Source organism: Eptatretus burgeri, chromosome 7, assembly GCF_056783735.1.
Source record: "Eptatretus burgeri isolate ZD-2024b chromosome 7, Ebu_testis_v1, whole genome shotgun sequence".
NCBI lineage: Eukaryota > Metazoa > Chordata > Myxini > Myxiniformes > Myxinidae > Eptatretus > Eptatretus burgeri.
Window position 1 is genome coordinate 3286340 of NC_140967.1, and position 24673 is coordinate 3311012.

Here is a 24673-nt window from a genome sequence, read left to right on the forward strand (position 1 = left end):
TGGCCGCCGCAGGAACGCCCTAAAGTCACCGTGCGACATCAAATCAAAGACCGTATGGCACACCCCTGTTTTCGGTCTCCACAATTTATAAATACGCCGTGCGGCTACCTGAAAAATAACAAGGACAAATGTGTCCAAGAGCAGCGTCCAAAACCTAAAGGTTTTGTCGGCTAAAAAAAAAAAAAAACAACAACTTCTGATATTTCGTCACGTGCCTTCATTAAGCCAATAGCGAAACCCATCGTAGTGTATTTACGAAATTACAATACGATAAATGGAATAATCTTTAAATAGTAACGTCAACTTTTCGAAACTTTAAAGCAAATGTCCGAATATATTTAAAAGTTCATGATAGACGCTCTCAAAAGGCACCGTCTATGTGAGGATGTGTACATGTGCTCAGTATTTAAGGCGATCCGAATCTTGTATATACAAGAGTGGAGTCCGAGAGATTAAGGTTTTGTCTTCACAAGAAGAAGAAGCACAAGAAGAAGAAGAAGAAGAAGAAGAATAATGCCGAGCTCTCTATGAGCAGCGTTTGCTACGCGAGACGCTGCTAAAAACATATGTGACTGCGACGTTGTGTGACCGTGGAAATACTGCGGCCGCTTTATAATTGCTATTGCCCGTACATTTTGTAGACCCTCCGGCCGCCGAGCCAAATGTGACTTAGGCCTTACATCGTGTTTTCACCTTCATTTGTGATGTTTGTTTTTTTTAAACATCTTGTGTTTTAATTAATAACAAAAAAGCAATCCGATCACATGGTGTGACGGACTGTCGGGCAAGGATTGAATTTCACAGCAAAACCAGTTGTAATTTGGAATATCCATAATTACGTCAGCCCGATGCATTTGATGAAAGTGATTGTGGTTCTGCGGGCATCATGTTTGATGAGCTGCCCCGGAGGCAGAGCTCTCGCAGAGTGCACGAGCGATCGGAACCCAGGCCAGAGCTCGAGCCTGTGTGGACCTTTGGATGTGGTGATTGTACCAGTTTACATTCAATACATCGCCACCGAAGGTCATTTACTCATCTTATTTTACCTTAAACATGGGGAATTTCAGTTGAAAGTGTCTTGAAAGTGGGGTTTCTTTGGGTCCACGAACGGATTAATTCACTCCATTATTTCTTATTGGGAAAATATTTTTGGAATCCGAACTTTTTGCAATCCGAAAAGCCTCCTGGAACGAATTAAATTGGGATTCTGGGGGCACCACGGTATAGGCAAACACCTATACTCCGATCTCTAGCGGTAGCGTACAGTGGACGCACGGTCGACGCAGACTGCCACGGAGGCCGTACGTGGGTGCACGGCAGGTGTAGGGGAACCGTGCGTCGACCCTGCACTGCCCGCAGGTAGTCACACAGACCGCAAGGCCACCGTACTTCGACCGTGGAAATAGTGCGGCTGCCGTAATTTTTTGGGGGTTGGGAAAATTCATTTTTCATTGAGAAGAGCTTACGGCAGCCGCACGAATAACGCAAGCCCACCGTACGCCCTACGTATGGTCGACGAGGAACACATCTACGTCATAGCTTGGCTTGTCGAATTGCTACGGCGAACGTAGAAATGAAAAAAAGTTATAACTCCGCGCTATATTTCCATGGCGACCCTACGGCCTGTAAAATATAGCCAAACTGCGTAGGGCCTCCCTGAGGCCACCTCAGTTTCTCTGCGGTCGCCGCACGTTTCTGTCAATTCAGAGGGCGTTCAGCTGCCGTATCCTCACCATAGAGCAAATGTGACCTAGGCCTAAGCCAACACCAGGCTTATTGTTTTCTCCTGGTGCTACATGACAACAGTAGGAATAAAATAAATTAAAATGCAATAGAAAGTCAGATTTATCAGACTACTCTAGACAATTGTGTCACAAGGATTGTTCTGCACACAAGTTTTCATCGTATCCGGACAGCAAGATTGCTTCGTTTTATGCGCGGAGAGAGACGGCCGATGACATGTGCTGACCTTGTTTGTGATTCATTCGCCGCGGAGCAACATGTCCACTGCACTGCGCTGGTCACATCACCTCACGAAAATATTTCTGATATCGAGCAGTATGCTAGTATAATTTACATTGTTGAATTACGAATAGGATTTCGTCTAACCAGTTGTTATTGCCAAGTCTTCCTTCAATGTCCTCCTGATCATGATGAACTCCGGGAATTGCATCGCCAGTTTCCTCTGCTTGTCCTGCTTCGGGCTCAAACTGCTAAGGCCGTATTTCATTTCCAGCTGCCTGAACTTCACCTCCCGCGACTACGTTATCTGACAATTCTCCATGTGATTCAGACCAAAATCCTTAATTTCTCTCACACTCACTGTCATTACCAGACAAATGAAAGTCCATGCCATCCATTATTCAAAACCAAATGTTCGATTTTTTTTTTTTTAAAGCAGAAATGTACGAAGCGATTGAATCGACCAATCAAATGTGGAAACACACTGAAAGCCAATAGAATCACGTAGACCACCAACCCGAGTAATTTACGTGCAGCCTTTGTAATCCTGTAGTTGACGTCATGTTGGTTACGCCCCTTTCAGGAGAATTTTTAGGGGCGTTCCTGAAGAGGTTTGCTTTTTTAATTTTACATTTTACAGAATGAGTATTGTGAAAAAAACATTGTCAGATCTGAAATCACGATGAAAAACTCCTATAGAACATATATAAATGAATTTTCAGTACTTTTGCGTGTCAGGGGACCTTTAAGTGTTACGTGTCACCACATGAGGTGTGGTGTGGTGTTAATTAGCTTAAGGAGTAAGAATAAGTTCCCCAGTATGTGATTGCTCTGTGTGATTTTTTTTTCCCTATGTTTTTATATTTCAAGATCGGCAATTAAGGATTATGCCTGTTGTTGGCTTCATGGTTAGGGTGGCGAGTTTGGGATCCAAGCATCCTGAGTTAAAATCCTGCTCAGCTGTTGAATTAATACCAGGTGGGGTTAACTCAGCCTGTCATCCTTCCGAGGTCGGCAAAATGAGTGCCAGCTTGCTGGTATCCTGTATCTGGAGTGTGCTGGAGTGGCGGACCCATCCAGGATTGTGCGCAGGAGCCAAGGAGACTGCTTTGGCAGCACCAACACTCTGCACTGAGTATGGTCCCAATGGATGGATGGAATAATGGTTTGGAATATGTCCCTAAAACCACAACAAACGGGCAAAAAGCCCCGCTTTCCCTGGTTTGGAGTGAGCAGGCCACGTCCTGGAGGTGGAGGAGAGAGAGAGGTAAGAAAGAGCGCACAGGAGAGGTGGAGGTTGCAGATCTTGAGAGATTGGTGCGATCGAGGTTGAGGGCAGGCAGGTTAGCACACTTTTGGATTGTGGAAGGTTTCCGTCTGGATAGGATGAGAGATCGGCAGAACGCACAAATGAGGTCAGTGTGAGGAACGCACGAGGAAGGTGGAGGTTTGGAGTTGGCTTGCGCACTTTTAGAAAGAGGAAGGCTGGCACATTTTGAGCCTATATGTGGAGAGCCACTCATAGATTGCCTGACATACATCTGCCCTGCTACGAGAGAAGCACCTTGATTCCAGTTCAACAAGGATCAGCTTTGGGCCAAGCTGAGTACAAGTATACTTGAAAAGGAGGGTTTTCTTTTTATTTTGCTTCCATGTTGTCCATATTTGAGTCTGTGTGCGAGGCCTCGATTGGAGGAGTTATTTATTTATTGTTATTATTATTATCCCTCCCCCCAGAGGGAGGGAGCGGGATATTGTAATCATCCGGTTTGTTTGTCTGTTTGTCTGTCTGTCTGTTTGTTCGCAACTTTACGGCAAAATGGCTTTAGCAAACGCTATAAAATTTAATCCACAGGTGGACAATGAACCTTGGACGACCCCATTAACTTTTGGGTCCAATTGGATCAAAGGTCATGGTCAAGGTCACGAAAAGATAAAAATCGTTTTTCGGTCATAACTTCGTCAAAAATGATCTGATTTACTTCAAACTAAGCTTATAGTGAACCTTATTCTATTTGTCACTTATAATCCTACCCATTCCTATAGTGAAAATGCATATTTGTGAAGATCGGTAGGGTCCGAAGTTTTGGGGGTCATGGTCATCGTTCAAAATTACAAATTTTTCATTATAAATCAAAAAAGGTTAGGAATATGCATGTTTACTATGGAAGACATATATCAAGTCCTTTATTGGCTTTCATTTGACACCATGATCTTTGACCTTTCGTGGCCTTGAAAGGTCAAAATCTTTTTACAGTCATAACTTCGTCAAAAATGTTTTAATTGACTTCAAACTAAGACTAAAATATTCCTTATTCTATTCCTTATAATCAACATTCAGGTTAAGGATGTATCAAATTTAAATTTTATCCCCAAATTAACTTTATGCCTTAAATGGGCGGGATTTGTTGTGCCTGGCAGCACTTGTTATTATTATTTCCTTTTGAATTATCGTCTTGTAAATATTTGTGTATGTTCATTTTGAAGAAACTGTATTCGTGTAATTGTAGTGGGTTTGAGGATAAACCTCCTTGTGCTGTCCTGGTGCAGTGCTCCTGTACCGTGCTCCTCACCCGTCCACCATTGCCTTCCGCCATGCCCTTCGAACACGTGTTAAAATCTCCAACGATTAACGTGTCCGCCTCCTCTTAATAAGGTACCGCTCGGCCATCCGGGGGCTGTCGGTGTTCACCATCCACACCACAAATTGGGTTGGGCGGTTAACTTGGGCCCGCCACCCCTGCGACATTTGGTGATCAGGAGTGTGGGATGCGAACCCTGATCAACATTTGGTGATCAGGAGTGTGGGATTTTAGAATCCATCTGGACCACGACATTTGGTCCTGGAGCGAGAAAGCTTAAAAATAAAAAATAATTGGGAGTTGTAATTGAGGTACAAATTGCATTGTTAATTGGTGTTGGGAGAGAAGAACGGATAAAAATTTAATGGAGATATATATATATATATATATATATATATATATATATATATATATATATATATATATATTCTGAGAAGATTAAGCGTGTGCTCAAGATAGTGGTTTGGAGGGAAGGAAGCGAGCCGAGGGTGGAGCTGTTTGAAAAACATCGGGTAAAAGTTTCCCTCGTCCAGAGTGGGGGCGCCTCCTGGACGTCGTGGCTATTTCCCCAGGAATCCACATCCAATGGTAGCGGGTTGGCCTCGCTATAGCCAATGACTCCGTAGCAATTTATGGAAAGGTTGAAACAAATGATGGACCAATGGAGGAGTGTTATACGGAGTGATCGGCAAACACTGATGGATGATATGAACGGGATTTTACAAACAGGACAAAATCTACTGATCGGGAATATGCAAAGACTCGCTGGTGATACGAAAGCAATACGTGTTGGGTTCAGGGCCGATGTACAAGCAATGTCTAGTGAGGTAAAGGCTGAGGAAATGGCCGGGCTGGTAGAGGAGGTGAAGGCTCAGTCGAAGGCAAGCGACACACCGATAACCGCTGCACGTACGGACTCATGTGCGAGGCGAGTGCGTCGGTACGTGAAGGAATTTGAGAGGAAATGAAGGAACAAGGGAAAGCATCGAAGGGACAAATGAATGGAATGGAGAGTGACATGAAGGGAATGGTTGAACAAAATTAAGAAAGGAATGACACAAGAACCGGGGGTACGGAATGATGGAATAGGGGAAAGGAATGAACGAATGGAAAGCGAAATTGATGAACAAAGGAATAAAATGAGGGAAATGGGAAACAAAATTGTTGAACACAGGGAAGAAATAAAGGAAAGGAATGGATGCTTGGAAGGACAACAATTCCAGCGTTCAATGGTTAAAGATGCATCATCACACTTGCACCGGGTGGAGCGGCGATTTGCAAACAAACCCCAGGTTTGCAGTGACTTTCTGGGCATAATGAAGGAAATCAAGTCACAGAGTATTGATCCCACGGGCATCATCAGCCGTGTCTCAAACTTGTTCAAGGGACATCCCGACTTGATGATGGGTTTCAACACCTTCTCACCTCCCGGTTACAAGATCGAGGTACAGCCGAATGATCTGATCAGCGTTACCACACCGACGCAAGCTGCACAACCCATGGGGAACGTGACGATTCAGCCTCAAAATGTTAACTTTCAACCCGTGAAACTTTTGCCCACACAACCCCCTGCCAAGCCAAGCTGGACCAGACACAGGGGGAGCTTAGTGATGTTGAGGAGGAGCAGGATGCTTGTCAAATGAACCAGTGTGAGAGTGATGTATTTGTAATGAGTTCGCAGGACCAATGTACAGAAATGTTTATGATGATTGTACGCTATGGAGTGACGCGTTGGATACTGTGAAGGAAAATGACATTGAAGTTGCAAAGGTGCCGGATGAGGAAAGTGATCTCCCTGAAGCACTGCTTCCAGAATTGGAGCAATCCCAGGATGGATGTGTTGAGGAGGAGAGTTGCAGCAGCTGTAACTTTTCGTTAGTTGAGCAAGAGGCTCATCTTAAAACAAACCAAAGTGAGTTGAGTGCAAGCTTTGAGGAGGAAATGCCCCCACTTGGTGCGAATGTGGAGGATTCTGGTGATGAGGATGATGCTCGGAATTTTTCATTGGATGATGATTGTTTGATTGGGGGCAAGAACGAGATCGAAAAGGGAGATGAGCTTTGTGAAGAGTCTCTGTCAGAGGTGAACACTTTCCAGGGGAGCAGAGCATTGCGTGCAGAGCATCAGTCTTTCAAGGCGAAACACAGAAAGTGATAAAAAAAAGTCTTCAGAAGAGAGTGCGTGAGCTCGAAGCCGAGTTGGAAAATGATCATAGCTGCCGGCAGCATGTGCAGGCTAATGCCCTAGCCCTGCAAGCCTAACTGGATGGGCTGCGCCAGCAGCAAGCCAAACAAGCACGGCGAGGGCTCACTGGAGCTGAAAAGAAAATTAGGGCAAGTAAACGGCAGTATGTGAAGATGAAAGAGAAACATAAAGAGCCGCACAAAGCCAAAACGCATCTCAACTCACTCCAACTCTCATCGCAGGCAGCCGAGCAGACGAGCGTAACAGCCCAAGGTCAGGTGATTGCGCTCACGTTAACCATGGTGGCGGTTTGTCTGGCTTTTGTCTATCGTGGATGGTGGAGTGTGGTTGGCGGCGTCCACGCATGCCTGGGAGTTATCCTCATGCTGGTTGTAATTCGGCCGATCGTGGCCTTGTTCCGCCCTCGGCCTGGCACACCCAGGAGATACAGTTTTAATTGGGTCCGCTGGGCCGTGGCAATGTCTGCCTGGATTATGGCTGTGGCCACGGTTCATCCTTGAGGAGGATGTCGGCTTCTGGGAATAAATGAGAACTTTGGGCCTACCGGATCCCAGAGGAGGATGTAGGTATCGATTGAGAGTGGATAAGAGAAATGTGTCTACCATATCCCGGAGGGGGATACAGGCATCGATTAGGAATGGACGTGAGAACTCTGGACCTGCTAGATCCCGGAGGAGGGACAGGATGAGAGAGGTTTGGGTCTGCTGAACCCCAGAGAAGGATGTAGGCTTCTGGGAGAGGATGAGAGAAACTTGGGTCTACCAGATCCTGGAGGGGGGGGGGTGCAGGCATCGATCCTGCTGCCTCTCGCAAGAAACTTTGTGGACAGTTCTTGTGGCTGATTTGATTGCTTGACACCTCATCGAGGGTGTGCTTAAAGTCTACGATTGCACCCAAACATTAGTCAGGGTGATCTACAAGATTTTGGAGTGATAGACAAATTTAGAAAATAAATAAATAAATTTTAAAAACAGAAATAAAGAAAGTTTGGAACCCAGGGAAATTGAAAGCAATGAATCCACAGGGGTGGATTAAAAGGGTGCGGAGGAAATTTAGAATGGGTGGATGACACTTTTAGACCCGACCAAACTGTGATGACTTACACCAACGGTAAAGTGCTTTGATGTTGACTGTCCCAAGGGATCCATTTTGCAAGAAATTGGGACATGGGTAATTAGGATAAGAGCGAGCGAGAGTGACTCTGGTCGGTAAAGGGATTGGTTTGGAAACCAAAATTGTCTGGTGGAGTTAATGACTGTAATGTGTCACAAATTGAATTGTTTCAAGAATGAATACGAATTTTAACATGTAAGCAGGCCATGGCAGGATAGGAACACAACAACCATTTTGTATTGCATTGTTCGAGAATTGAATGACAGCGGGGGGGGGGGGGGGGGATGAGATGTTGGACTGTGTGGGTGGGGAAGATATGTGGGTCCACAGGAATGGATCAAGCTCTGGAGGAGTGGTGACTGCACCCCCCCCCCGAGGTAATTTGTCCCTGGCAGCTGGTAGTGTCTGAGGCTGTGTGAGAGTCTGGACTTGTCTGAGGCTGCATGAGAGCCTGGACGTGTCTGAGGTTGCGTGAGATCCTGGACGTTTCTGAAGATGCGTGAGAGCCTGGACGTGTCTGAGGATGCGTGAGAGCCTGGACGTGTCTGAGGATGCGTGAGATCCTGGACGTGTCTGAGGCTGCGTGAGAGCCTGGACGTGTCTGAGGTTGCGTGAGATCCTGGACGTTTCTGAAGATGCGTGAGAGCCTGGACGTGTCTGAGGATGCGTGAGAGCCTGGACGTGTCTGAGGATGCGTGAGAGCCTGGACGTGTCTGAGGTTGCGTGAGATCCTGGACGTTTCTGAAGATGCGTGAGAGCCTGGACGTGTCTGAGGATGCGTGAGAGCCTGGACGTGTCTGAGGCTGCGTGAGAGCCTGGACGTGTCTGAGGCTGCGTGGGAGCCTGGACGTGTCTGAGGCTGCGTGGGAGCCTGGACGTGTCTGAGGCTGCGTGAGATCCTGGACGTTTCTGAAGATGCGTGAGAGCCTGGACGTTTCTGAAGATGCGTGAGAGCCTGGACGTGTCTGAGGATGCGTGGGAGCCTGGACGTGTCTGAGGCTGCGTGGGAGCCTGGACGTGTCTGAGGCTGCGTGGGAGCCTGGACGTGTCTGAGGCTGACTGAGAGCCTGGACGTGTCTGAGGCTGCGTGGGAGCCTGGACGTGTCTGAGGCTGCGTGGGAGCCTGGACGTGTCTGAGGCTGCGTGAGAGCCTGGACGTGTCTGAGGCTGCGTGAGAGCCTGGACGTGTCTGAGGCTGCGTGAGAGCCTGGACGTGTCTGAGGCTGCGTGAGAGCCTGGACGTGTCTGAGGCTGCGTGAGAGCCTGGACGTGTCTGAGGCTGCGTGAGAGCATGGACGTGTCTGAGGCTGCGTGGGAGCCTGGACGTGTCTGAGGCTGCGTGGGAGCCTGGACGTGTCTGAGGCTGCGTGGGAGCCTGGACGTGTCTGAGGCTGCGTGAGAGCCTGGATGTGTGGAGACCCATCAGAGAGGAGGGTCTGATTTGGGCGACCAGTGGTAAAGAGACCCCTGGCAACCTGTATGAGGCTGCAAGAGAGCCTGGACGTGTCTGAGGCTGCGTGAGAGCGTGAATGTGTATGAGGCTGCGTGAGAGCCTGGACGTGTCTGAGGCTGCGTGAGAGCGTGAATGTGTATGAGGCTGCGTGAGAGCCTGGACGTGTCTGAGGCTGCGTGAGAGCGTGAATGTGTATGAGGCTGCGTGGGAGCCTGGACGTGTCTGAGGCTGCGTGAGAGCCTGGATGTGTGGAGATCCATCAGAGAGGAGGGTCTAATTTGGGCGACCAGTGGTAGAGACCCCTGGCGACCTGTATGAGGCTGCCTGGGAGCCTGGATGTGTATGAGGCTGTGAGAGAGCCTGGATGTGTGGATAAATGGAGATCTGTCGGAGGGAAGGTCTGATTTGGGCGACCAGTGGTAAGGAGACCCCTGGCGACCCGTATGAGGCTGTGTGAGAGCCTGGATGTGAGGAGACCCTCCCCAGTGAGGTGTACAGCAATAGAGCTGTTTGGCTGTCGGGGACTGAATAGTTGAAGGGGCGAGGGGGGGGGTGGCAAAGAAGTCATAAGTCTGGCAACTTGGTTTTGGACTGCGGACACCACACCTAGAAATGCCCCCACCATTATTGTTGCACGGCACCTCCCCGCTGCCCAGTTGAGGATCACACATGTGTGTAATAACATTTAAGCCATGGTCTTGCAGGGTTGGAATGGATTATTCATATTAGATTTATGTGTGTGTGTGAGTGAGGAAAGGCTCACTGAAACCATGTCACTAACCTGTACCAGAGAGAAGGGCTCGCGGAAATTTGGAATCGGTCGATTTGGATGGTTCCACAGGTCACATTGGGTATCGTGACATCCACCAATGAATGCAGTCTTTAGAAGGGGGTTGTAGGTTTATTTTTTTAAAGTTTATTATTATTTTATTTTTTGGTTAAGGTTTATCCAACATTTGATTTTTGTGTGTCTTCTGACATTGTCCACGTGCCCCAGGAGTTCGGAACGACTAACCAAGAGATTTGCAAATATTTGAATTGTGTTTAAGGGGTGTAGAATGTTTGGAAGAACAGGTAAGTTAGCTGTGGCTCGCTTCCCACAGCCCCTCCTAATTTATTTCATCGGCTAAATTAGGTGTGAGTCGGTAAGTGGTAAGGCCAGAATGGTAACGCCTGCATTGAACCTTGCAGGAGTTATGTATCCGGCGGGGGTGGGGGGCTGTATTACGGTTTCAATCGGGAATTTAGCATTGTGTGGAGTTGCTTGGTCCGTGGACGAGTAGAAAGCATCTCGATGTAACTAAGTTAGGGAATCTGTCAGCTTGAGTGTTACATGTCACCACATGAGGGGTGGTGTGGTATATTAATTAGCCTAGTTAAGTTAATTAGCCTAGTTAATTAGATTATTAGAATAAAATAAGTTCCCCCAGTATGTCATTGCCCTCTGTGATTTTTTTTCCCTGTTTTTATATTTCAAGATCGGCAACAAAGGTTTGGAACACGTCCCTAAAACCACAACAAACGGGCAGAAAGCCCCGCCTTCCCGGGTTTGGAGCGAGCAGGCCACGCCCTGGAGGTGGAGGAGAGAGAGGGAAGAAGGAGCGCACAGGAGAGGTGGAGATTGTCGATCTTAAGAGAGATCTATGTGATCGAGGTCGAGCGCAGGCAGGCCAGCGCACTTTTGGATTGTGGAAGGTTTCTGTCCGGATCGGACGATAGATCGGCAGTGCGCACACATGAGGTTAGTGTGAGGAACGCACGAGGAAGGTGGCGTTTTTCGAGAGGTTTGGAGTTGGCTTGTGCACTTTTGGAAAGAGACCACTGGCACATTTTGAGCCTTGATGTGGAGAGTCGCTCGCAGATTGCCTGGCGTACATCTGCTCTGCAATGAGAGAAGCACCTCGATTCCAGTTCAACAAGGATCAGCTCTGGGCCAAGCTAAGTAAAGCAATAGTTTGGAAGGAGGGTTTTTTCTTGTTTATTTTGGATCCCTGTTGTCCGTATTTGAGTTTGTGTGCGAGGCCTCGACTGTAGGAGTTATTATCCTGCCCCCCCCCCCGGAGGGAGGCAGCGGGATATTGTAATCGTCCGGTTTGTTATCTTGCCAAAACAAAGTTTTTGCAAGATATGTTAGTCAGCTTGTATGTTTTGTTTTTTTTTGTTTGTCTGTAATCACGTATAAAAAATTCTGCAGAGCACAGTTATCATTGGAAATTTTTGTAACTTCGCATATCAGAGGCCTATAGAGGTCCCTTTCAGTGCACAAAATTTTGAAGGTCAAGGTCAAAGGTTAAGGTCACTTTGTCGCAAATCAGGGGAGTCGACGAAACCCTTATTTTTTTGAGTAATTTTGACCGGATCGTCTCCAAACTTCATGGGAATATAGTTCATGGTCTGGCGCTCAGCTGATTAGTTTTTGGTGGCGATTGGCCTTGACCTTCATGGTCAGTGCCTGAGGTCAAACATATTTGACCTCAAGGTCAAATTTTCATGTTTTAGGAACCACATCGTGTAGTACCTCAAATTGAACACCTCGATGAGTGCTTTCTCGATATGTCAAGCTTGAGACATTATGACGTCATTTGGTGACGTTATGAGGCAAACGCATATTTTTCATGGTTACTCTGTAGAACGATTCTCATTGGAATCTCTCGTAGGCAGATATTCCTCAAGGAGTATCTCCTGGTGGATAGCAGCTCTGTTCACCTCAGTGTGACCTTAAAGAAGTCACACATGGTCACCTTTTGGCAAGATACGGGTCACCCTGCGGGTGACATTGGTTTATTTGTCTGTTTGTTTGTCTGTCTGTTAGCAACTTCACGGCAAAACGGCTTTAGCAAACGCTATCAAATTTAATCCACAGGTGGGCAATTAACCTTGGACGACCCCATTAACTTCTGGGTCCAATTGGATCAAAGGTCATGGTCAAGGTCATGAAAAGATCAAAATCGTTTTTTGGTCATAACTTCGTCAAAAATGATCTGATTTACTTCAAACTAAGCTTATAGTGAACCTTATTCTATTTGTCACTTATAATCCTACCCATTCCTATCGTGAAAAATGCATATTTGTGAAGATCTGTATGGTCCGAAGTTTTGGGGGTCATGGCCATCGGTCAAAATTACAAATTTTCCATTGGAACTAAAACGTGGTTACGAAAATACAACTTTACAGGAAAACGGCTGGCTCAAACACTGTCAAATTGTATCCACAGGTGGGTAATGAACCTTGGACGACCCCATTAACTTTTGGGTCCAATTAGGTCAAAGGTCAATGTCAGGTCACGAAAAGGTCAAAACCGTTTTTCGCTCATAACTTCGTCAAAAATGATCCGATTTACTTCAAACTAAGCTTATAGTGAACCTTATTCTATTTTTGAGTTAAAATCCTACCCATTCCTATAGTGAAAATGCATATTTGTGAAGATCGGTAGGGTCCAAAGTTTTATGGTCATAACTTTCTCAAAAATGGTCTAATTGACTTCAAACTAAGACTAAAATATTCCTTATTCTATTCCTTATAATCAACATTCAGGTTAAGGATGTATCAAATTTAAATTTGATCCCCAAAATAACTTTATGCCTTCAATGGGTGGGATTTGTTGTGCCTGGCACCACTTGTTTATTTTTTATTATTATTTCCTTTTGAATGATTGTCTTGTAAATATTTGTGTTTGTTCATTAAATGTGTTCATTTTTAAGAAATTGTAATCGTGTAATTGTAGTGGCTTCGAGGATAAACCTCCTTGCGCTGTCCTGGTGCAGTACTCCTGTACCGTGCTCCTCCACCCGCCCGCCATGTCCTTCGAACACATGTTAAAATCTCCGTCGATTAACATGTCCGCCTCCTCTTAATATGGTACCGCTCGGCCATCCAGGGGCTGACAGTGTTAACCGTCCGGCACCACAAATATGGGTTGGGGGGGGGGATTAACATGGGCCGGCCACCCCACGTGACAATGTATAAATATATATATATATATATATATATATATATATATATATATATATATATATATATATATATATATATATATATATATATATATATATATATATATATATACTAGTAGTAATGCCCGGCGTTGCTCGGGCGAGCAATAAAGCCTGGCATTGCCCAGGCTTTCTTGCAAATTTCCTGAATAGCTGTTAGCGGTTAGGGTTAGGGTTAGGGTTAGCTGTTAGGGTTAGGGTTAGTGTTAGGGTAGCTAACCCTAACACTAACCCAAACCCTAACCCTAACAGCTTGGCGTAGCGGAGGTAAACAGCGCCCGGGGCAAAGTGGAAATTTGTGTCCCCCGTAGGCCTTAAACTTGAGTGGATTTGAATGGACAATCCCATAAGGGATATCGATTTATCGATTTTTTTTCGAATATCGGAAGTGTTATGGAAATATTTTTATAGCCAATGACCTCAGTTGGACGAAAAGCCATAATTGTACCGAATTTGAATGGAATCCGTTGAAGTTTGTGAAAATGCATCAAAACGAATTTTGAGGGGCCTCTTAAGGAAGACAATAATATCATTAGTATATGTGCCAAATCTTGTTTCATTTCATGCAGTAGCAAAAATCTGATGGTGGAACAAAGAAAGGGGCGTGCCGAAATATTAATATAGATATATATATATATATATATATATATATATATATATATATATATATATATATATATATATATATATATATATATATATATATATATACACATATACATACGTATACATATACAAACCGCGATATGTGTAATATATGTATATGTATATATTGAATAAGGCTGTCTTGGCTGTGCCTGGATGGATTTGAGGGTGGAGAAGTAGCAGCTGAAATGTGAATCCTCTCCAGGTTCCTTCTGATAACTTCATCTTTGTTTTTTTTTCTTGTTTGGGTTCCTTCTGATGACTCCAATGGAGGACTGTACCTATTTGGTCTTCCATTTGATTTGAATTGAATTTATTTTAATCCCATTCTGGTTTAAATTGAATAATAATAAACGTCATGGGGCAGGGCCAGGTGTCCGATCAAAGCAGAATGGCGTGGTACCCGGTCATCACTGCCAGCAGTTATAAAGTGGCAGCTCTAGTTTTGTCTATTATTACCTCCACAACCGAAGGTGAAGGAGGTTCTGTTTTCACCCCCTTCCTGTCTTTGTTTGTTACTTGCAAAATCGAAGATTTTTTCAAGCATATTGGTCAGTCAATTTTGTTATTCTGTTTGTTTATTGCCTGCAGGTCACAATTCTAAACCGATCGTCATGAAAATATACCAAGGTGTAGAGGTAGTCTCAACTGAGAAGTCGATTGATTTTGAGGTCAAACTTCCTCATCCGATTGACCTGAAATTTGAACAGGATTTGCATATCGCGTCACTGAATTGGGAAACCAACTATTTTTGAGGTCAAAAGGTCAACAACTCAAGGTGAAAACTTCTAAAATCATCAGTTTCAACCTGAAAAAGAATATATTTTCATTCAATTGAGCTGAGCTTTGATTGAGATTGTCAATTTTAATCTTCATGAAATGGACAATTTGATGTATCCATGGCAACCTTTGGAGAGGGGCTGAATTTTGCAAGTATCGTGCTCTGCACGACGTCTTTTTCTTGTTTGTTTGTGTGCAAGATGTATCAATAAGTTGAGGAGGGATCCGGATGAAATTTGGTGGGCAGGTTGAGTGTGTGACAAGGACGAACTGATTAGATTTTGTTGAAGATCCGGATCCGGTTCCAACCACTAGAATTTTTAAAGTGATTCTTCACCATTGAGAGATCGGGCTAAAAATGATATATAGCACGACATCTCAAAAAGTTGTGGACGGATTCAGCCGAAACTTGGTGGACATGTTGGGTGTGTGACAAGGACAAAATGATTCCATTTTGGCGTAGATCTGAATCCAGATCTGGATACGATAATTATTTAATTCTAAAGTGATTTTTCACCATTGAGAGATGGGACAAAAAACAATATTTATGATGATATTTCAAAAATGTATTGGGCCTGATATGTTCTCGAGGACCAGGCATTGCATGGTGGAGGTGTGTGCTCTACCGAGAGCCCTTCTAGTTAATTATGTAACGCACCAGTACACAAACGCGACACAAAAGTCCTGGTGAGGGTCTGCAATCCTTCAATTGGGGAGGGGTCTTGGTGTTTTGGGGAATCCTGAAGAGTTGCTGAGTGCCTACAAGACTACTATCCTTGATGTCGCCAGTGGATGTTTTGGAAACCAATATCAGGCAAAGAAGAGCTTTGTCTCTCAAGGGACACTGGATACCATTCACCAGAGTCACAGGACCAGGCTTGTTGGCAGAGCTGAGCTGTTCAGGGAGGTGAGGCATAAAACTGGACGTGCGCTAAGGGTGGTCAAGGAGGCGTATGTGCGAGGAATCTGGAAGGGATAGTGCATCACCTGTGGTTAAACTATTCTCGTCCTGCTTGTAGAGGAGTTCATGCATTGCGCTCTTCAGTGTACTGCAGTTAGAGCGGAAGGTTGGGTTTCTTGACAGAGGAGTCCGAAGTGAAGGCCCGCTGGGCTGGTTGCTTTCAGTGACTGTACCAGGCTGACCCACCAGCTGCTGATATGGACATAAGGGGTGTAACTTTCCCGATTGCTGACCCTCCAATCAACTGTGAACCACCTTTGTTTGTGGAAACAGTCTGCGGTGAAGCAGTTGAAAAAGGGGGTAAAGCTCCTGGGATCTGCGGCATCCATGCTGAGCTTCTCAAGGATGGTGGAAATACTGGACTCGTGTCATTGCATGCAGTTCTGTGCTCTGCCGAGAACACAGGCATCATCCCAATTGACTGAATGAGGGGCCATATTGTCCCTCTCTGGAAAGGGAAGCATGATCGCCAGGACTGCAACAGCTACTGAAGGGTGACGCTGCTCTCGCTGCTATAATTCTTCATAGGGTTCATCACTATCTGCTTTCCAGAGCCCAGGGCAGTCGGGCTTTACACCAAAGAGGTCAACGATTGACCGTATCCTTGCTCTTCGGTTCCTCACTGAACACAGACAAGAGTTTCGGCAGGGGCTGCTCACAGCCTATATTGATCTCTGTAAAGCGTTTGATTCAGTGAATCGGGATACCCTCTGGAGGATTCTCGGTCTTCGTGAGGTGCCACCAAATCTGATCGATCTGATTTCTGAACTATACTCTGGAACTGAGAGTGCTGTGCAGTGTGGTGGTTCCATTTCTGACTAATTTCCAGTTGTTACTGGAGTTTGTCAGGGGTGAGTATTGGCCCCCATACTTTTTCAGTGCTTGTATGGACTGGATTATGGGGAGGATGTTGGAGAGATCAAGGTGCGGTGCATCTTTTGGGAATGTCAAGATCTCTGACCTTAATTTTGTGGATATGCTGGATATCCTTTTAGGGGCCACCGGAGTGCTGAATGAGGAGTCTGAGCCATTGCGATTACTTGTTTCTTGGGTCAAAACTAAGATCCAGGCTTTCATTGACATATTGGATGCTGCCGTCTTGTCTGTATCTGTTTGTGGTGAGGATGTTGAGGTTACAGGGAGATTCACTTACCTTGGCAGTTGTATTCATGTCTCTCCATGTTGTGAGCCAGAGGTCAATAGAGGTCTTGGTCAGGCCTGGGGAGTCATGGATTCACTGGATCGTGGGGTGTGGTGCTGTCGGTACCTATTCAGGACAAAAGTCCAAATCTTTAAGTCCTTGGTCCATCCAGTCCGTCTCTTCGGATGTGAGACTTGGGCTCTGACCAAGGATCTGAGATGGAGACGTTACTCTTTTGGTACCAGGTCTCTTCGGAGAATCCTTGGCTATCGCTGGTCAGACTTTGTGTCGAACAAGTGGTTGCTGAGAGAGACTCAAATGAGATTTATTACCTGTACAGTCTGTGAGCGTCAGCTGAGGCTATATGGACATGTGGCTCGTTTTCCTGATGCTGATCCTGCTCACCTAAAAGCTGGAAGATGGATATTTAACACTAATGCCGGTAGACAAGACACTCGGTTTAATATCTTTCTGATGGACGGCACACACATTGATGTCCATGCGAATGGTAGTTTATAGCTGGATCGATATTCGAACCCTGGCTAGACAGCTCAGAGGTGAGTCTGCATACCTCGATGCTATCTTGCCAGTATATATATATATATATATATATATATATATATATATATATATATATATATATATATATATATATATATATATATGTATTGCTATGGTATCATCACACACGCCGGGCTCATAAGGTGCGTGCACAGACTCGCAGCCACAACCGACGCTGAAGTCACAGACCATGGATAACTATGTGGCCTGACGGGTTGTCAAGCTACCGTGGACACCGGCAAAAGCGATTATACCAAGCAGGGTCCTCGTGGCCACATCTGTGTTACCTACTCCGTGGTACAACTACCTGAGTTGAGGTCCACACCCTCAGTATGCATCAGACTATTTATTACTGCCGAGCGGGACAGTGGTTGCAGTGCTGGCTAACCCACAGAGCCAATCATGGGGGGCAAAACTCCCCATCTTACGATTATTAACACACTTTGCCAGACCCATGAAGGAAAGGACATGAATGTGGCAGATGTGAAAGAAAACACTTATTTATTTACACACACACACACACACGCACACACTAAAGGCACAGAGGAGCAGACTTTCCCCTCATATGTATTCCCCTCTGACAGACTTACTTAGACAAAAGACATTTGCCCATCATTCAATCCGGGAAGAAAGGAGACGAGAAGAACTGAGGAGAAAGAACAAAGAACGGAGTGTGGGGGCGGCGACTCTTTTAGCTCACGCAACCATGCGGGGTAACATTGGGCTCAATATTGTGATGGGAGGTCGGGGTTCGGATGGGAAAGATGGGCGATTGAGTGCTCATATTGGAAGGCTACTGATGGACTTTGTTTCGTGCTCTCATAACGTTGTGCCCGTGTTACTGCAACTCGCTGTTTGAAGGTTTGCCTGTCTCTTCTCTCGAGCTCTGGCAACTCTTGTCATGCATTATGTTGTAACAGTTCATATTACTTTGGAAAATCTGCTGTTTATGAATGTGCTTTCATTATACAGGTTGACAAAATCTGCCAAGTCTCTCTCTGGTGAAATGGGTAACAAAGCTCCACATTTCTCTGGTATGTCCTCTTCTTTTTAATTTTTTTTTATTTTTAGACAGGATATCGGATCATGATGGTTTCACTTTTATGCCTTTGCATTTTGTGTTTGTTACAAAAAAATAAAAAATATATTAAGATGTCTCAGAAGTCTGGGCTCATATGGAATAACTCGCAGAAGTCAAGATCATTTTCACTGTGTATCAACTGTGGAGGAGCAAGTTCAAGCTAGACACAGGTGGAGGCCATCCAGCCCATTATGCCTGCACCACATCAACACCACACCAATTTATCAACACGAGATCAAAATAAGAAAAAATGCAAAATGTTTTTAAAATGTTATTATTTAGTGTTTTTGTGGTTTTTGTCATGGTTGTAGTTTTTTGTATTTTCTATTTTTTCTTTCCAGGGGAGGGGGCATGGGCGTAGATGTCTTGGGTAAAAAATACACAATATCAACTACAAAACACCCCTTGATGAGACCCCCACCAACAACTCTCCGTACACATGCACACAATTACCTGTCAATACTCAAACTACCAAAAAGTCCTTTCAACATCCCCATCCCCCTCCATTTCCATAACTTCCAGGTACCTATCAAATCCTAATTTAAACTTATCTACTGTTTCTGCCACAACTACCTTTCCAGGAAGACCATTCTATGCATTAACTACTGTGAATAAAAGTCCCCGACCTTACTACTGTCTTAACTCTCCTCTTCTTTACTCTCAGGCTATGGCCCCTGGTCCTATCACTGTCAACTCAGTTGAATAATTCATCTGCACTTATTTTATTTATACCTTAATTATCTTAAACATCTCCATCATATCTCCTCGTAACCACCTCCTTTCTCGTGTATAAAGCCCTGTCTCCTTCAGCCGCTCCTCATAGCTGAGTCGAGCTAGGTACGGAATCAATCTTGGTACATTATGGAGATGTTGAGGGAGGGAAGGAAGATTATGGCGATGTCAAGGAAGTAACGTAGATTATGGAGATGTGGAGGAAGTAAGGTCGATTATGGAGATGTTGAGGGAGGTTTGGGAGATTATGGAGATGTTGAGAAAGTAAGGTAGATTATGGAGATGTTGAGGGAGGTAAGGAAGATTATGGCGATGTCAAGGAAGTAACGTAGATTAGGGAGATGTTGAGAAAGTGAGGTAGATTATGGAGATGTTAAGGAAGTAATGGAGATGATAAGGAAGTATGGTAGATGATGGAGATGTAAAGGATGTAAAGTAGATTGTGGAGATGTTAAGGTAGATTATGGAAATGTTCAGGAAGTAAGGTCAATTACGGAGATGTTTAGGAAGAAAGGTAGATGATGTAGATGTTAAGGAGGTAAGGTAGATTATGGAGATGTTAAGGAAGTAAGGTACATGATGGAGATGTAAAGGAAGTAAGGCAGATTATGGGGATGTTAAGTAAGTAAGTTAGATTATGGAGATGTTAAGGAAATAATGTAGATGATGGAGATGTTAAGGAAGTAAAGTAGATTGTGGGGATGTTTCAGGTAGATCATGGAGATGTTAAGGAAGTAAGGTAGATTATGGAGATGTTGAGGGAGGTAAGGTACATTATGGGGATGTTGAGAAAGTAAGGTAGATTATGGAGATGTTCAGAAAGTAAGGTAGATTATGGAGATGTGAAGGAGGTAAGGTCCATAATCGAGATGTTGAGGAAGTACAGTAGATCATGGAGTTATTAAGGAAGTAAGGTACATTATGGAGATGTTCAGGTAGTAAGGTCGATTATTGAGATGTTAAGGAGGTAAGGTAGATAATGGAAATGTTAAGGAAGTAAGGTAAATTATGGAGATGTTAAAGAAGTGAGGTAGATTATGGAGATGTTAAGGAAGTAAGGTAGATGATGGAGATGTTAAGGAAGTAAGGTAGATTATGGAGATGTTGAGGAAGTAAGGTTGATTTTGGAGATGTTGAGGAAGTAAGGTAGATTATGGAGATATTGAGGAAGTATGAAAGATTATGGAGATGTTAAGGAGGTGAGGTAGATAATGGAGATGTTAAGGAAGTAAGGTACATTATGGAGATGTTGAGAAAGTAAGGTAGATTATGGAGATGTAAAGGAGGTAAGGTCCAAAATCGAGATGTTCAGGAAGTACAGTAGATTATAGAGTTGTTAAGGAAGTAAGGTACATTATGGAGATGTTAAGGTCATAAGGTCGATTATGGAGATGTTAAGGAGGTAAGGAAGATTATGGAGATGTTCTGGAAGGTAAGGCAAATGATGGAGATGTTAAGGAAGTACAGTAGATTATGGAGATGTTGACGGAGGTAAGGTGCATTATGGAGATGTTGAGAAAGTTAGGTTGATGATGGAGATGTTAAGGAAGTGGCGTTGATTATGGAGATGTTAAGGAAGGTAAGGTACATAATGGAAATGTTAAGGAAGTACAGTAGATTATGGAGATGTTGAGAAAGCAAGGTAGATTATGGAGATGTGAAGGAGTTAAGGTGCATAATCGAGATGTAAAGGAAGTACAGTAGATTATGGAGTTGTTAAGGAAGTAAGGTACATTATGGAGATGTTAAGGAAGTAAGGTAGATTAAGGAGATGTTGAGGAATTAAGGTCGATAATGGAGATGTTCAGTAAGTAAGGTAGATTATGGAGATGTTAAGGAAGGTAAGGTAGATGATGGAGATGTTAAGGAAGTAAGGTAGATGATGGACATGTAAAGGAAGTAAGGTAGATGATGGAGATGTTCCCGAAGAAAGGCAGATTATGGAGATGTTAAGGAAGTGAGGTCGATTCTGGAGATGTTAAGGAAATAAGGAAGATGATGGAGATGTGAAGGAAGTTAAGTAGATTGTGGAGATGTTAAGGTAGATTATGGAAATGTTCAGGAAGTCAGGTCAATTACGGAGATGTTAGGGAAGAAAGGCAGATGATGTAGATGTTAAGGAGATAAGGAAGATAATGGAGATGTTGAGGAAGTAAGGTACATTATGGAGATGTAAAGGAAGTAAGGTAGATTATGGAGATGTTAAGGAGGTTAGGTAGATTGTGGAGATGTTATGGAAGTAAGGTAGATTCTGGAGATGTTGACGGAGGTAAGGTGCATTATGGAGATGTTGAGAAAGTCAGGTAGATGATGGAGATGTTGAGGAAGTGGGGTTGATTATGGAGATGTTAAGGAAGGTAAGGTGCATAATGGAAATGTTAAGGAAGTACAGTAGATTATGAAGATGTTAAGGAAGTAAGGTACATTATGGGGATGTTGAGAAAGCAAGGTAGATTATGGAGATGTTGAGAAAGTAAGGTAGATTATGAAGATGTGAAGGAGGTAAGGTCCATAATCGAGATGTTAAGGAAGTACAGTAGATTATGGAGTTGTTAAGGAAGTAAGGTACATTATGGAGATGTTAAGGAAGTCAGGTAGATTATGGAGATGTTAAGGAGGTGAGGTAGATTGTGGAGATTTTATGGAAGAAAGGTACATGATGGAGATGTTAAGGAAGTAAGGTTGATGATGGAGATGTTGAGGGAGGGAAGGTAGATTATGGAGATGTTGAGAAAGTAAGGTAGATTATGGAGATGTTAAGGAAATAAGGGAGATTATGGAAATGTTAAGGAAGTAAGGTAGATGATGGAGATGTTGAGGAAGTAAGGCCGATTATGGAGATGTTCAGGGAGGTAAGGAAGATTATGGCGATGTCAAGGAAGTAACGTAGATTATGGAGATGTTGAGGAAGTAAGGTACATCATGGAAATGTTTAGGAAGTAAGGTACATTATGGAGATGTCAAGGAAGTAAGGTGGATTATGGAGATGTTCAGGAAGTAAGGTAGATGATGGAGATGTTGAGGAAGTAAGGTCGATTATGGAGATGTTGAGGGAGGGAAGGAAGATTATGGCGATGTCAAGGAAGTAACGTAGATTATGGAGATGTGGAGGAAGTAAGGTAGATTATGGAGATGTTGAGGAAGTATGGTAGATTATGGAGATGTTAAGGAAGTAAGGTAAATTATGGAGATGTTAAGGAAGTGAGGTAGATTATGGAGATGTTAAGGAAGTAAGGAAGATTAAGGTGATGTCAAGGAAGTAAGGTAGATTATGGAGATGTTGAGGAAGTATGGTAGATTATGGAGATGTTCAGGAGGTAAGGTCCAAAATCGAGATGTTCAGGAAGTGCAGTAGATTATGGAGTTGTTAAGGAAGTAAGGTATATTATGGAGATGTCAAGGTCCTAAGGTCGATTATGGAGATGTTCTGGAAGGTAAGGCAGATGATGGAGATGTTAAGGAAGTGGGGTTGATTATGGAGATGTTAAGGAAGGTAAGGTATGTAATGGAAATGTTAAGGAAGTACAGTAGATTATGGAGTTGTTAAGGAAGTAAGGTACATTATGGAGATGTTAAGGAAGTAAGGTAGATTATGGAGATGTTAAGGAGGTTAGGTAGATTATGGAGATGTTAAGGAAGTAGGGTACATTATGGAGATGTTAAGGAGGTTAGGTAGATTGTGGAGATGTTATGGAAGTAAGGTAGATTCTGGAGATGTTGACGGAGGTAAGGTGCATTATGGAGATGTTGAGAAAGTAAGGTAGATGATGGAGATGTTAAGGAAGGTAAGGTGCATAATGGAAATGTTAAGGAAGTACAGTAGATTATGAAGATGTTAAGGAAGTAAAGTACATTATGGGGATGTTGAGAAAGCATCGTGGATTATGGAGATGTTGAGAAAGTAAGGTAGATTATGGAGATGTGAAGGAGGTAAGGTCCATAATCGAGATGTTAAGGAAGTACAGTAGATTATGGAGTTGTTAAGGAAGTAAGGTACATTATGGAGATGTTAAGGAGGTGAGGTAGATTGTGGAGATGTTATGGAAGAAAGGTACATGATGGAGATGTTAAGGAAGTAAGGTTGATGATGGAGATGTTGAGGGAGGGAAGGTAGATTATGGAGATGTTGAGAAAGTTAGGTAGATTATGAAGATGTTAAGGAAATAAGGGAGATTATGGAAATGTTAAGGAAGTAAGGTAGATGATGGAGATGTTGAGGAAGTAAAGCCGATTATGGAGATGTTGAGGGAGGTAAGGAAGATTATGGCGATGTCAAGGAAGTAACGTAGATTATGGAGATGTTGAGGAAGTAAGGTAGATTATGGAGATGTTGAGGAAGTAAGGTAGATTATGGAGATGTTGAGGAAGTAAGGTAGATTATGGAGATGTTCAGGAGGTAAGGTACATTATGGAGATGTTAAGGAAGTAAGGTCGATTATGGAGATGTTAAGGAAGTAAGGTAGATGATGGAGATGTTAAGGAAGTAAGGTAAATTATGGAGATGTTAAGGAAGTGAGCTAGATTATGGAGATGTTGAGGAAGTAAGGTCGATTATGGAGATGTTGAGAAAGTAAGGTATATTATGGAGATGTGAAGGAGGTAAGGTCCAAAATCGAGATGTTCAGGAAGTACTGTAGATTATGGAGTTATTAAGGAAGTGAGGTACATTATGGAGATGTTAAGGTAGTAAGGTCGATTATTGAGATGTTAAGGAGGTAAGGTAGATTATGGAGATGTTCTGGAAGGTAAGGCAGATGATGGAGATGTTAAGGAAGTGGGGTTGATTATGGAGATGTTAAGGAAGGTAAGGTACATAATGGAAATGTTAAGGAAGTACAGTAGATAATGGAAATTTTAAGGCAGTTAGGTAGATAATGGAAATGTTAAGGAAGTAAGGTAGGTTATGTAGATGATGAGGAGGTAAGATAGATTATCGAGATGTTGAGAAGGTATGGTAGATTCTGGAGATGTGAAGGAGGTAAGGTAGATTATGGAGATGTTAAGGAAGTCAGGTACATTATGGAGATGTTGAGGAAGTATGGTGGATTATGGAGATGTTAAGGAAGTAAGGTAAATTATGGAGATGTTAAGGAAGTGAGTTACATTATGGAGATGTTAAGGAAGTAAGGTAGATGATGGAGATGTTAAGGAAGTGAGGTAAATTCTGTAGATGTCAAGTGAGTGAGGTAGATTATGGAGATGTTAAGGAAGTAAGGTAGATGATGGAGATGTTGAGGAAGTATGGTAGATTATGGAGATGTTAAGGAAGTAAGGAAGATTATGGTGATGTCAAGGAAGTAATTTAGATTATGGAGATGTTGAGGAAGTAAGGTAGATTATGGAGATGTTGAGGAAGTATGGTAGATTATGGAGATGTTAAGGAGGTAAGGTCCAAAATTGAGATGTTCAGGAAGTACAGTAGATTATGGAGTTGTGAAGGAAGTAACGTACATTATGGAGATGTT

General features: G+C 43.6%; 1 protein-coding gene across 15 annotated transcripts in view; it reads left to right on the forward strand.

Annotated features, from left to right (window-relative positions):
* Positions 1-24673, forward strand: part of LOC147022564 (CAP-Gly domain-containing linker protein 4-like) — a 151233-nt gene that overhangs the window by 107986 nt on the left and 18574 nt on the right. For all 15 annotated transcript variants that reach the window (XR_015059789.1, XM_085887275.1, XM_085887271.1 and 12 more), the window contains one exon: positions 18368-18429. Coding sequence is in view for 14 of the 15 variants with exons in the window: in XM_085887275.1 (XP_085743401.1) it covers positions 18368-18429 (62 nt within the window). In the remaining variant the exon portion in view is untranslated. The remainder of the gene's footprint in view (positions 1-18367; positions 18430-24673) is intronic.